Genomic DNA, 14,851 nt, shown 5'->3' with positions numbered 1-14,851 from the left:
ACCACGTGCCATCTTTTTCTGGATATAAGAGATTGTTTTCTGCCTGCGGGAGTGCGCTGTATATTTTATTGGTAACGTTATTTCTTACTGCAGTATGAGTTAAATTTAAGGTTAAGTATAACGTTGCATACCTCTAAACCGATTGAGGTGCGAATCCAGTCTGAATTTGCACCTAAAACAGAGCCTGCTCTGTATATTTTATTGGTAACGTTATTTTTTTACTGCAGTATGAGTTAAATTTAAGGTTAAGTATAGCGAGATGATTTGCTTTGATTAGGATACATTGTCTCCTAGCATATACCATAACCTACAGTGTGTGTATCTTCTCCCCCCCCCCCCCCTATTTTTTAATAAAGCCTAACTATATTTTTGTACCTTAAGGGCATGCTTGATCTTCCCCTATTTTTTGCTCTCCTGGGATAATCCTTGTCCCAACCCAACCTGTTTTATACATAGTCTTTTTGCATGATTGGGCAGATATCCTATCCATACTTAATGAATTGGCTGGCACTCCATTAACTTTTTAATAAATTATTCGGTGAGAGTGGATTCTGGGATTCTTTTAGCTCTTTTTTGTTTGCAATCAGCTAGTTTACTGCCCTTGGTTTCCCTCATGGTTTTTTTTTTTTTTTTTCTTTTTTTTTTTTTTGGGCTGGCTCACCTTGATTGTTCTTGTGTTCCCACCCCTCAGTTTTGACAGCTTTTGGATATCCTAGATTCTTACTATCAAGCTATGCCCCTCAATGAGCAATAGAGAAAAGTTCTGAAGTTCATTGAGGGACACAGACTCCCTGCCCTCATATGCTATCATTCTCTTTAGTCTGCTTGCTGCATCTGAGGAGGTGGGGAGGTGTAATAGCCCCAAGGGGAGCTGACCATTGTTTTCTGTATGCCTAGTGTCAATTTTCTCTGTGGGCAGCAGTATATACCTAGGTTGCTTATTATCAATCTCTGTCCCTTAATACACTCTGAGTAAAGATGTTTCTAGTGAGTACAAAATCCTATTTTCCCCTGTTTGCAGAGTTAACCGGTGTGGAACAGATATAGGCGAAAGTGATCCTGTAGCCTGGTTTGAGCTGGAAGAGGAATGGGATGAAGTGGACATCAGGATGCAGCAATGTAAAACTGCCAAGGTATGTAAATATTGTTGCATCTAGAGAAGCATCCTAAAAGAAGAATTCCTGTTTAAACTGCTTTAGCCCCAAAAGATTTTACCCTCTTTCTGACCAAAGCACTTTTTGCTATTCGGCACCGCGTCGCTTTAACTGACAATTGTGTAGTCATGCAACATTGCACCCAAAAACAAAATTGACGTCCTTTTTTCCCTGACAAATAGAGCTTTCTTGTAGCGGTATTTGAGCACCTCTGCATTTTTTTTTAAGTTTTTGCGCTATAAACAAAAATGGCGTACATTTTTTTTTAAAAACACAATTTTTTTTTACTTTTTGCTATAATAAATATCCCCCAAAAATATATAAAACCTATTATTTTCCTCAGTTTAGGCCGATATGTTTTCTTCTACATATTTTTGATAAAAAAAAATCGCAATAAGCGTATATTGGTTTGCGGAAAAGTTTTAACGTTTACAAAATAGGGGATAGTTTTATATGGCATTTTTACTATTCATTTTTTTTTTTTTACTAGTAATAGCGGCGATTTCTATCAGGACTGCGACATTATGGTGGACACGTCGGTTAATTTTTGACAGTTTTGGGAACATTTCCATTTTTACAGTGATCAGTACTATAAAAATGCATTGATTACTGTAAAAATGTCACTGGCAGGGAAGGGGTTAACCACTAGGGGGGCAATCAAGGGGCTGTGTCCTAGGGAGTGATTCTAACTGTGGGGGGGTTATTGGGGTCACTACAACATGACAGAGATCACTGCTCCCGATGACAGTAGCTCCCTGTCATTTTGCTAGGCAGAACAGGGAAATACCTTGTTTACATAGGCAGCTTCCCCATTCTGCCACTCCGTTTCACGATCACGGGCCCCTGGCGGACAGAAAGTCCGTGGCACCCTCGGGCACGCTCATTAAGCCGCGTCTTAAAGGGTCAGTAAAGGGGATTTGCCCAGTTGTGCCAACTTACAACGTTGTACTCTAGTCGGCAGGCAGTTAACAAATTAAAAAAAATTTAACTTTAAAGTTAGCCTAATTTGTTTTGTATAACGTGCAAGAGGAGGTTACGCCGATTTAAATAGATGACTAACATGTCATGCCTTAAAATTGTGTCTGCCCATGGAATGGTGGAAAACTACGGTGCTTAAAATTCTCCATAAGTGTTGCTTTAAAGTGTTTGTAAACCCTTACAAACCACTTTGACCATACAGGTAAGCCTAGATTAAGGCTTACCTGTAGGTCCAAGAAATATCTCCTAAACCTATACGGCTTAGGAGATATTTACAAAAAGACAGCCACTGCTGTCTACGGTGCATGTGCCGTAGACAGCGGGGCACAGGCGCACTGGGCAGGCCGCAGATCGCAGCGATATGCCGCGAGTGTCGGCTCCCGTGCGCATGCACGGGCGAATCACGACGCCGGAGCAGCGAGACCCGGAAGTCACTCCGGGATCCATGAAGACGGAGGACCGCTTCGGGGGCTTCGTTCTCAGGTAAGTTATTCATAATGAGCTAGTATGCTATGCATACTAGCTCATTATGCCTTTGCCTTGCAGGTTCCTTTTTTTTATTTTATTTTTTCAGCTGCCTTTACTTCCTCTTTAAACACCATTTACAGTTTACCAGTTTAGAGTAGCACAGGAGGTCTGGGGCTATAATTATTGCATTCTCTGACATTCGTGTCATTACATCACATGTGTGGTGCGATTACAGTTTACATATGCGTGTGGGAGTAACGTATGCCTTCGCATTTGTGCGTATGCACGGTGGGACAAGGGGAGCTTTAGATTTAATTTTACTTTACTTTATAAAAAAAAAGTTTTTGTTTTTATTTTATACACTTTATTTTTTGCCCTAACTTTATTGATATCACAAGGGATGAATAACAGTCCCTGTGACAGCATGGGCAATGACATGTCCTCTTTGTGGAGAGATTTGGGGTCTTTTTTTTTTTTTTAATCAAGTAGTTTATTTGTATAAAAAGGAAAAAAACATTTTTATACATCTTTCACGTTCTCTTAACCCACCACCCCAACATTTTATGCACACATTTATAAAATGCACTACAATTCATTTTTCCCCTATCAAAAGTAATATACCATATCTTTCAATATAGCTCAGGAATATATACTCTATATACTATTGTACGTACACCTGACCTCAGCGCTCATGTGTGACAGTCAAATATTATAACAAAATCCTAAGAGACATTAACTCTCTTCCAATCTTTAGCAGCTGTTTTTATATCAAACCAACAATGTAACAAAATGTGATTGATCTAATGAATTAAGCACTAACAGCGCTTTGCTGCATATTGGGAAAACTTCTATTATCCTATTGTTCCCAAAGTGCAGTCTAAATCTGTTTGTTACACCACTCTAATCACAGTGATTGCCACTGTTCATTTGTTCTGTCCTCCAGATCTTCCTCCCACCCCCTCCTGCAGGGAAGCTCTTCATTTCGATTTGGAGTCTATTAGACCCCAAATCTCTCCTCTGGCCCCCTATGCAGCCAACCAGACTGAGATCGGTCAGATCGGCTGCTTTCCTTGCCACTGGTTGCCAGGTAAGAGGGCAGAACTGGAAGTGATGAACTGGTTGCTCCCAGTTTCCAGGGTTACAGAGAGGGGGACAATGTCAGTTCCTCTCTCTGTACAGGGCAGCCATTGTCGCTGGCTGCATTGCTCCTGAACCCCGCAATGGGATAGGAGAGCCCGGGAGAGGTGGTGGGGGAGGTGGGTGTGACCTCCTTTCGCCACCTGCAGAATTAATCGAGTGGCTAATTAGCCACTCAGATCACTTCTGCCTGAAAGAGAATTGCTGGCCGAGAAGAATGACACTGGGGTAATGCCTGTAGGTGCAGGCATCATCCAAGTATAACCACTGAAACCCAAGGACATACAGTTACTTGCCTTGGGTGGGGTGCCAAGGTTCGCCGTCACTGGCCTAGGCCATTTTTATGTAGAGCAGCAATTCTTTTTTTTTCAGATCCTCAGAGTTCTTTGCCATGAGGTGCCATGTTGAACTTGCAGTGACTAGTATGAGAGGGTGAGAGCGATAACACCAAATTTAACGCACCTGCTCCCCATTCACACCTGAGACCTTGGAACACTGAGTCACATGACATTGGGGAGGGAAAATGGCTAATTGGGCACAATTTTCACTTAGGGGTGTACTCAATTTCGTTTCCAGCTGATTAGACATTAATGGCTGTACGCTCACTACTTTACATTGTAGCAAAGTGTAATTTCTTCAGTGTTGTCATATAAAACTATATAATAAAATATTTAGAAAAAATGGGAGGTGTGTACCCACTCTTGTGAGCTACTATGTTTGTGTGTTAACCCCTTCCTGACCAGCCGTCGCAGTTGTACTGTGGCAAGTTGCCCCCCCCCCCCCCTGGGCGAAACAACGTAACTATGTCGGTTCGTCTTTTGACCACTAGGCGCTGCTCCGGAGCCCATGTGAGTGCCTGGTGGCGCGAGGACCATCGGGCACCTGCGATGTAAACACACAGATCCCGGTTCTCTCAGGGGAGAGGAGACAGTTCGTGTGTTCCTACCAAGTAGGAACACCGATCTCTCTCTTGCCCTAGTCAGTCCCACCCCCCTACAGTTAAAACACACACTAGGGCACACAGTTAACACCTTGATCGCCCCCTAGCGTTAACCCCTTCCCTGCTAGTGACATTTATATAGCACTGATCGCTGTGTAATTGTCAGTAGTCCAAAAAATGTGTCAAGTGTCCAATTTATCCACCACAACACATCACAGCCCCGATTAAAAATCGCAGATCACCGCCATTTTTTTTTTTAACCAAAAATATGTAGAGGAATACATATTGGCCTAAACTGAGGGAAGAAATTTAATTTGGAATATGTATTATAGCAAAAAGTGTTAATTTTGTAAAAAAAAAAAAAAAAAAAGTCGTTCTTCTTTTGTTTATAGTGCAAAAATTAAAAACTACAGAGGTGTGCAAATACCACCAAAAGAAAGCTCTATTTGTGGGGAAAAAAGGGAAGTCAATTTTGTTTGGGCACAGCGTTGCACGACCGTGCAATTGTCAAAGCGGCGCAATGCCGTATCTCAAAAAATAGCCTGGTCATTGAGCAGCCAAATCTTCCAAGGCTTTTTCTTTATAATCCTGAACCCTTTTAACTTTGTAATACATTTTTGAGCTTCAAAACATGGTAACATGGATGATGACTGTAAACATTTCATATCATATCGGTTTTTGTTATCAGTTTCAGTGCACTAATCTGTGTCAAATTTTCCTCACTAGTACTGGATGGTGAAGTTCCTCTGCACACGGGAAGAAACTGCAGAGCGCTTAGGTGTGCAAGGTATCAGTGCTTTCGGTTATCGCAGACCACTGGAGACTAAAATTGACATGAATGTGACATGTTTGAAATGTAAAGAGGTTCCTTCTGATAGCGTATGTGGAATGACCCTCATTCTAAAAACTCTGCTATTTGTTCAGCAGCTGTCACATGATATGGTAAGTCTCGACAATCCCAGGTACAAAGAGCCTTGCCTTACTTGTAGAACTTTCCAAGTCGTCATAACTGGTATGATGTTGCAATTCCTAGATGAAGATTAAAGTGTACCCCAACATTTCATATTCCTGATGTGCCTGTTGTACCATGTACTTGTGCTAAAAAGTTTCCAGTTCTCGTTTGTATTTCTCCCTTTTGTGTGACATACCTGGTAAACCTGCCAGTCCGCCTGCTTTCCTATTTCCAACTGTCCACACTAGGCATAGAAGCACATTCATCCTAGCATGGTCAGTTTTTCTCCTATCCCCCCCCCCCCCCACCACACACTGAGAAGATCAGTGTATTGCTCTTTCTCTGCCTTTTTGTTGACACTCCCCCTTGCACTCTTCACCCCAGCCTCTCCAAGCCCCTTATGCAGCTGACAACAGAGGTCATGTGATTACTTATAAAAAATATTTATTTTTCATACATCGTGGGACACAGAGTCAGGCTAATATTCATTAGCTGCTGGGTTATATTTCATCTCCAGGTAAATGGACACTAGTAAACCAAAGGTCTTTAGATGGGAAGTGATCCCCTATATAACCCCTCCCATACAGGAAGCACTTCAGTTTTTACCAGTGTCTGCAAGGTGAATGGCAAGGCTTGTTTGAGCTCTCTGATCTCCAGGTCTCTAGTCCCACAAACGGTTCCAAAAATGAATCAAGGGATTGACCGATCGGATCCATTTGACACAGGCATTTATGCTTAGATAAATGGTACCCGAGCCTCGCAAAGAAGACCTAAGCTCCTGCAAGGTTTTGCCTGTAATGTGGCCTCTGGGCGCTGGACCCTCCGGAGTGGAAATCCTAGACACTACAGCGCTAAGGCATTTCCTGCAGGCTGCTGTACAGGTCCAAGGGAGTGGACTCTAAACATAAAAGGGTACCCAGTCCTTGAAGGTCCAAGTGACAGGAACCCGCTGTGATAGGTGAAGATTGGGCCCTTAGTCCCTAAATGTCCCTGCGCCTGGATGGGTAAGTGAAACCCCTTTATTTTATTATTGTGGGGTGTCCCAGTGATTGTAACAATCAGTCAAGCTAGCTAAAGGCTGAACACCTGTGTGCGGTGACCATACGGGGGAGTTCTGGGCTAGCTGTGGGTGTTTTCAAAATGTACCTTTTTTGCTCGTGTCTGGCTGTTTTTTTTTTACATTACAGTTCGCCATTTCACCTTGGTTTGCCATGGTGCACCTGCGTTCGCAAGAGCGCCACTGGGTTCTGCAGTTAATGTTTGGTGGCCATGGTGCACACGGATTCGCTGCACATGCGCTGTAGCCTTTATCTGGACTCACGAAGATTCACGTCATACACGAATACAGTCATGCCCATGCACACAGAACGTTCCAGCGCACACCCAGCTTATTTAAGCTGTGTATGCCAGGCGCTTCCAGAAGGCAGCTGTGAGACAGAGCAAGCTCTGAACAGACACTTGCAGTTGTTAATTTTTCCATACCCAGGTGTTGCTTGGCAAAGGTGCTTAGCAGGATTGTTGCATAGGGGCTTGGTGAGCCCTATTAAAGAGACTCCCTTTTGAGGTGTTTTAACTACACCCAAGTATGCCTTTGTTTGCAGGATTGAATGCCTTCTAAAAAGAGGAATGGGACTAACACCACAGGGAAGGGCACACCTACAGTATGTCATCAGTAGTTTATGATGAACTTAGTCGTATCCTTAGTGTTATATCCCCAGGAAGACCAGAGGGTCCCGGGCAATCTGAGCCGCTGCACCTATCTGGTATTGTGCCTACAGTCAATGCTGCTGCTTCACCCTTTATTACTAAGGATGAACTGTTCTTAGCCCTAGCCGGGTTAGAGCACAAGACTTCTCTAACCCGGAGTCCCTGGAGTTTCCTTGTCTGGAGCAGGAATGGGTTGAGGATGGGGAAGAGCTTAAAGCTCAGGATTCGGTGGAGTGCCCGGCAGATGAGTCTGCTTCCAAGCAATCTGGACAAGAAGATATCCAGTCGATGTTTGCCTCCGGAGGGAAGAGTTCTCTACTTCCTGTGAAGAAAAGCACCCAACTTCCCTTGTTTAAAAAAAAAACAGGGACTGCTTCCTCAAATGTCTGTGTCAGGGCGGTTCCGCTGCCAACAGGGCACTAGGGCCAGGGGCAAGCCCCAAGGCCAGGGCCAGAAAAAGCCCTGGGTCCAACATTTTTCTAAACCCAGCACCAAGCCCTCCTTTTGATGGGACGCCCCCACTCTATCGAGAGAGGAGAAGGCTGCTGCACTTTACAGACATTTGGAAAACAATTCAGGATAAGTGGATCACCTCAATTATATCTTGTGGTTACAAGCTGAAGTTACGGGTGGTGCCCCCTCAGAGGTTTCTAAGATCCAGCCTTCCCTCGGATCCTCCAAAAATAAACTTGTTGCCTCAGGCACTACATCATCTAGTGCATCAAGGAGTGATTGTAGAGGTTCCGGTATTGATACAATCCTTTCGGATGGAGTCTGTCCGCTCAGTAGTAACCTCACTACAGAGGGGAGACTATGTTTTTCCTCCATTGAGATAAGACGCGTACTTACATGTACATATCTTTCAGCCTCATCAGAGGTACCTACGTTTTGCAGTAGAGGAACGTCATTTTTAGTTTGTGACTCTACCCTTCAGGCTTGCTACAGTTCCCCGGGTGTTTACAAAGGTCCAAGCACCAGTACTGGGTCTTTTAAGGGCCCAAGGTATCCTGGTGCTCGGGTATCTGGACGACCTCCTGCTCAGAGATCACTCAGTACAGGCTCTAGAACAGAGCATAATATACACAGTGAGGTATTTGAAAAGCTTGGGCTGGATCATAAATACCGAAAAGTCAGCCCAAAGATCAAAGTCAGAAATATTTAGGTATGATTCTAAACACAGTCCAAGCAAGAGTATTCTTGCCACCCGTAAGGATCTGTGCCCTGAAAGATCAGGTGTGTCAAATAAGAGGTACCAGACAACCCTTCATTCGGCTCTGTATGAGTCTTCTAGGGAGGATGGTATCCTCCTTCGAGGCAGTGCCCTATACCCAGTTCCCTTCCAGGTTTTTACAACAAGACCTCTTGTTGGCTTGGAACAGAGGAAGAAAAGCCCTGGATTATCCAGTGTGCTTATCTCCTCAGGCATGCATAAGCCTTAACTGGTGGTTGCAGGATCAGAACCTGCGAAAGAGAAAATCCTTTCTCCCGGTAACTTGGCGAGTACTGACTACAGATGCCAGTCTCTCAGGCTGGGGAGCGACCCTAGATGGGCTCACAGCCCAGGGGAAATGGCTCAGGGACAGAGCAGACCCTGCCCATCAACGTCTTAGAATTACGGGCAGTACGTCTGGCCCTATGATCCTAGACAGTGGAGCTTCAGGGCTGCCCTATAAGATTTCAGTCTGACAATGCCACGGCAGTGGCCTATATAAACCTACCAAGGCGGTACCAGGAGTTGTTCAGCTCTGAAAGAGGTGAACTACATACTAGCCTGAGCAATGTACATGTGTCAATAATATCAACTGTCCCTATCCTGGAAGTAGAGAGCTGGAAGGCAGATTATCTCAGCCGCCAGCAGATCTGCCCGGGGGAATGGTCCCTACACCCAAAGGTGTTCCAGGAAATTTGCCAACGTTTGGGGTGGCCAGAGGTGGTCGAAATCCTACTGGCATCCAGGTTCTGATAGTTCCATGGAGCCCGCACTCCCTGGTTTATGCTTTTCCCTCCGATCCCTTCCACATTTGTTGGGCAGGATTCAGAGAGGGGGGATTCGAGCCATTCTGGTGGCACCAGCCTGGCACAGAAGGCCCTGGTTCCCGGAGATTGTGAGGCTGACATAGATCGGCCATGGATGCTTCCACGTCGCCCTCGATCTACTGTCTCAAGGTCCTGTATTCCACCCCAATTAACGGTCTCTAAATTTAACGTAATTTACGTGATTTATCAAAAGGACCCAAGAAGGGGCAGGCAGCTTCCAAAGTTTCCATTGCCAATTGGGTCCGTCAATTGGTCATTGAGGCCTACGGTCTGAAACATAAAGCACCTCTCCTTTTAGGGCGAGAGCTCATTCTACCAGGGGTGTAGGAACCTCCAGGGCTTTTCGCCATCAGGTATCTGTGCCTCAGATTTGTAAGGCTGCTACCTGGTCTTCAGTGCATACGTTCAAAAGTCCATAAAATTTTATCAAGTGGATGTTTGAGCAGCCGAGGATTCGGCTTTTGGCTGCAGTGTACCTGTGGGCTGCCGCGTAAGTTCTAATGGCTATTGTTTGGCAGGGTGTCTCCCTTCAAGGCTATTGCTCTGGGACATCCTAGATGGTAATAAATATTAGCCTGACTCTGTGTCCCCTGATGTATGAAAAAAAAAAATAGGATTTCTCTTTCGTTCATTGATGGACACAGTGCCTCCTTAATCTTGACCATTGAGTTATATCGCCTCTGCAGGAGTAGGACTAGGCAGAACAAAAAAACACCTGGCTATGCCCATGGGCTGTCCTCAGTATTTATACCCCCTCCCTGCTCTAGGTATTAAGTTTATTTCTGTCTAGTCAGTCAGGAGTAAGAACCTAGCTCCTTGCTGGGATCTTTTGGTCCTAGCAAATTTTACTTTTTGTCTTTTTTTTTTTCATGCATTTTCTCCTGAGAGATCTGCAATCAACTGCCGGACTGGGCGACAGTCTGGATAATGTCAATCCAGTGGTCTCCCCAGTCCAGTCAGCGAGGGTGTGCAGACCACAGCTATGCACTAGTTAAACATCTCGCAGGGTCGCATACGAACGGGCTCTGGTCCGAATCGTAGTGGGTCCCTGGGCCGTCAGCCCCCCACTTCGGTAGTGAGTTCTTTCTGGAGGGTCACCTGCACCATGGATCGGTAAGTACAGTTCCCCCTTTCCCCCTTTCTGCGGTTTGGGGTTGACACGGGTATCCTCCAGGGATGGTGGACCTGCCTGCAGGAACCGTCCTCCCATCCTAAAGTCCCCTGGTAAAACTGGGCTTCCCCCCTCACCCTACGGATTGGTGGGAGTCCCAGGGCAGGCAGCATTCCATGCCATTTCCCTTCTGGGTGGTGTGTGACCTGCCCTGGCAGTATGGGGGGGGGGGGTCCAGTGCAGACGGTGCAGCGGAGACCGCTAGGTGCATGCCTTGCTGTGTGTGCAGTATGAGGTAGTTTGCAGTTTGGGGGTCCCAGTGCAGAGGACACAACAGTGTTCCATAAAAATATTAACCCTGCCTGGTTTTACAGTACCTTTTTGGAAGGGGGTCCCCTTGCAGAAGGTGCAGCAATGTGGAAGGCACAAAGAGGATCCTGGCATCATGCTTCAGCATGTCAAAGGGCCGGTGGCCATTTTTGGGTGGCCTGACATCACGGTGGATATTTTCTGTTGGTCTGGCTGGTCTCTGGCTGGCAGCCATGTATTTGTAGCCCATGAGGTCATGACGTCCATTTTCCATTGGTCTAGCAGGTGGCTATGTTTGTGTAGCCAATGTCATGGCGGACATTTTTCGTTAATCTAGACGCTAGAGACAGCCTGAACTTCGTGGGGATGCCAGAGCTTCTCCTGTTCCTCTTCCTCTCCTATGCTTCTCTTCCTGTCCAGGGATATATGAAATGGACGCCGACATTGGTGTTGCTGGATCCGAATTGTGGCGCTCCTCTGTGTGGTCCCCAAACGTTTCTCAATATGCTAAATAAGTGGACTATCCCACCAGTGGTGGACCACGTTGCAACCATGATCCCAGTAGAGGAGTCCCTGTCCTTTTAAGGACCCAGCTGACAGGAAAGCGGAGGCTGTGGCACGCAGCATGTTTACTATGGCTGGGTCCGCATTGCTTCCAGTCTTGGCCTTGGCCCTGGTGTCACAGACCCTAACTGAATGGGCCAAACTTTTGCGCCAGGTTCTGGGTAGTGAGCACGTTTCAGCTGCTTGTGTTGATTTAGCGGACCAGTTGGTCCATGGGCTACAGTATATTTTTGAGGCAGCCTTGGATGCAGCTCCTGTGTTGTCCAAGCTTTCTATTTCAACGGTGGTGATTAGATGTGTGCTGTGGCTTAAGAATTGGTTGGCAGACCAAGCCTCTAAAAAAGCTATCATTGATCTGCCCTTTCAAGGCGATCACCTGTTTGGGGCTACCCTGGATGATATCATCGAGGGTGTCACTGGGGGAAAGAGTACTTTCCTGCCTCAATCTAGGAAAGGGAAGGAGCCTCGTTGCAGATGGGGGGCCTTCCTTCTCAGCCCTTAAGAAATTCTTCCAGGCTCCCGGGATGGCAGATAAAGGAAACAGATCTCTCAAATCTTCCCCGGGAAGTTCCAAGCAGTCTTGGTCTAGTAAGCCTAGAGCAGGCTTCTCCTGATCCACTGACAAGACCTCTTCAACATGAAGGTCTGCCCTCACCCACTGCTGGGGTGGGGGGACATCTTCGCTGGTTTCCAGATTCATGGACCTCCTTTGTGATTATCAAGGGGGTCCACAAATTGAACCTTTTGGGGGTACCAAAGAAGGGGGACAAAATTTGTCCACTTCAGGGGGCCCTGTGTATCCTTGTGTGGGTATAATTCTTGTAAAGGTTCGGGTGATGTCCGAACTACCCAAGGTCACCTCTAGCCCTGTCCAGGAAATTGGGCTACCTGGGTCTGACTCTGGAGTGAATGCTGACCAGTCAGTAGTTTTTCTTCTCAAAGGTCAGCCTCTTCGGCAGGTTCAGTTAAACGGCAAGTAACTGAGGCTCGTGGTAATCTCACAAGTTCCTCTGGTAGACGGCGCAGTCATCCTGAGGTGCATACGAGAAATGGGATTTTTGTACTCACCGTTAAATCCATTTCTCTGAGTTTGATTGACACAGCGCCCACCCATCTATGGAGTTTTTGATACTTCTATTACTGCTTGCTACTAAACTGAATACCTAGAGCATGGAGGGGATTATATACTGACTAAGGACAGCCCATGGGCGTAGCTAGGTGTGTTTGTTCTGCCTAGTCCTACTTTTGCAGAGGTGATATAACCCAATGGTCAAGATTAAGGAGGCGCTGTTTCCGTCAATGAACTCAGAGAATTGGATTTTACAGTGTGTACAAAAATCATATTTTTTTACATCGTACTTACCTGTAAAATCCTTTTGAGTACATCATGGGATAGAGCTGGGGGCACAGTGTGAGCAGGATCCTGACATTCCCCTTGCAATCTGCTGATTGCAGGTACAATACTTTTTCAGTCTCCTGTTTTAAAAAAATAATTTATTGTTTTTTTAATAAAAGGCAAACTTGTCCTTTAAATGTGAGAGTCTCCAAGTTGAAATGGATATAGCAGTGTATAAATAAAGGGCAGGTATGCCCAGAGGGACACATTAAAAGCCAAGTAAGAGCACAATGGCAGCTAGAAGGTGTCCATTGTGTCCCTACACCAAATTCCACAAACAAAACTACAAGAATGGCAACCATCTCAATTTATAACTAGCTTTTGAAATAAGGTGCACATGGAAGGGGAATTTTACAGTCCAAACAAAGAAAATTACCCACCCCACTTATCAGTAAGTCTGCAAAAATTGGCACTGTGCATCTAACAATTTACTTAAATAAACATGGGTTTTATTTGCACGAATTTGCTGGGGAATTTTCTGTTTGTACTGTGCAATGCCCTTCCATGTGCACCTTACTTCAAAAGCTAGTTATAAACTGGGATGGTTGTCCTTCTTGTATAAAGGGCACTGGTTGATTTTTGGATCCTTTCAACTTTACACCCTTGCACCCTCAGTAAGCTTCCTCTGTTTGGCTGAGGTGGAGTTTGTAATGCATCTGCCTCTCTCTTCACCACAGTTTACCAGCGACATACGTGTTTAAAAAATACAGAGCTTCCTGTCAATGGCTGAGCAGTTCTCAGCCCTAAATCAATTTTTGTTTCTGGGACAGTAATGCTACATACAGTTTATACAGCTTTGACAATGGATGCATGTATTAGTGAACAAAATGTGTTTGGACCCGTTTGGTCCAAACAAACTATTTAAAGTTAATTGAACCTGGGTGTAAAGAGAAGAGGATTGCCGCTACTCCCTATGAGCCAAGGTGAATTAACTATAAGGCGCTGCCTCAGGATGTCTTCACGAAACCAGACACCTTGGTGCATTATGTTCCACCCAACATAGTTTAGTCATAAGGCCTATGACGAAGCCCCAGTGGGTAAGGTGAAATGCGTCAGTATGTGTGGTTTGGTGGAGACATGTAGGCTAGGCTGCTCCTTATTGTTTATTCACCTGGGCTGGTTGGGAGTAGCGATGATCCTTTCCTCCTTACATTGATCAGGACAAGCCTGCATCTCATGCTCTGGGACACAGGGATATGTTTCACCTCTATTTTTAGTGGTGCCAAAAGTAATATATTGGATCATATGTGAAACCTGGAGTTAGCCTCTAAGTGCCTAGTGTAGCCACCATTAATGTGAATCTTTCCCTTTTGTCTTCCATGGACAAAGCACACATTTCCTCTAAAGTGAAACACCAGTATTAAGAGAAAAAATACTCTCCAAGTCAGTTATTTAGCTAACAAGGGTTTTAGCAAATGTTACGGAAAAGTAATTTTAAAATGGCTTGCGTAGTTGTGCAATTATACAGTATTCTTTTTTTTTTTTCTGGTGCAGGAAAAAGAGAATCAATCAAGGCATCGATCTCTTCTCGATTTATCGTGCTTAAATTTGGAGCTGCTCTGGAAATGTTACAAAAAGCTACACGATATGTACGTTTTTGAACATGGCAACATTTTGTATCGTATTTCCATAGTTTGTGTTTCTTTTGTTTGTTCTGTAAGTTGTACTTCCTCTAAATGTTCTTTGACAAGAACAGCAAAACTCTTACCCAGGGGTGCTCAACCTTTTGAAGAGCCAGGGCTACTTAACCACTTACAGACCGGACCATTTTGCTGGTCAAAGACCAGACCACTTTTTGCAATTCGCCACTGCGTCGCTTTAACTGACAATTGCGCGGTCGTGCGACGTTGCTCCCAAACAAAATTGATGTGCTTTTTTTCCCACAAATAGTTTTCTTTTGGTGGTATTTGATCCCTCCCTGGTTTTTATTTTTTGCGCTATAAACAAAAATAGAGCGACAATTTTGAAAGAAACGTATTATTTTTTACTTTTTGTTATAATGAATATCTCCCAAAAATTTATAAAAAAACATATTTTTTTCCCTCAGTTTAGGCCGATACGTATTCTTCTACATATTTTTGGTAAAAATCGCAATAAG

General features: G+C 44.8%; 1 protein-coding gene across 3 annotated transcripts in view; it reads left to right on the top strand.

The window, feature by feature from the left end:
* ZZEF1 (zinc finger ZZ-type and EF-hand domain containing 1) overlaps positions 1-14,851 on the top strand; it is a 424,884-nt gene that overhangs the window by 109,857 nt on the left and 300,176 nt on the right. For all 3 annotated transcript variants that reach the window (XM_077482353.1, XM_077482352.1, XM_077482354.1), the window contains 3 exons: positions 1,022-1,133; positions 5,404-5,619; positions 14,248-14,342. In XM_077482353.1, coding sequence (XP_077338479.1) covers positions 1,022-1,133; positions 5,404-5,619; positions 14,248-14,342 — 423 coding nt within the window. The remainder of the gene's footprint in view (positions 1-1,021; positions 1,134-5,403; positions 5,620-14,247; positions 14,343-14,851) is intronic.

This window comes from Lithobates pipiens, unplaced genomic scaffold (genome assembly GCF_037356315.1).
Source record: "Lithobates pipiens isolate NorthernLeopardFrog02 unplaced genomic scaffold, aLitPip1_a1.2 Scaffold_16, whole genome shotgun sequence".
In the NCBI taxonomy this organism is placed as follows: Eukaryota; Metazoa; Chordata; class Amphibia; order Anura; family Ranidae; genus Lithobates; species Lithobates pipiens.
This window is presented reverse-complemented; position numbering and strand designations above follow the sequence as displayed.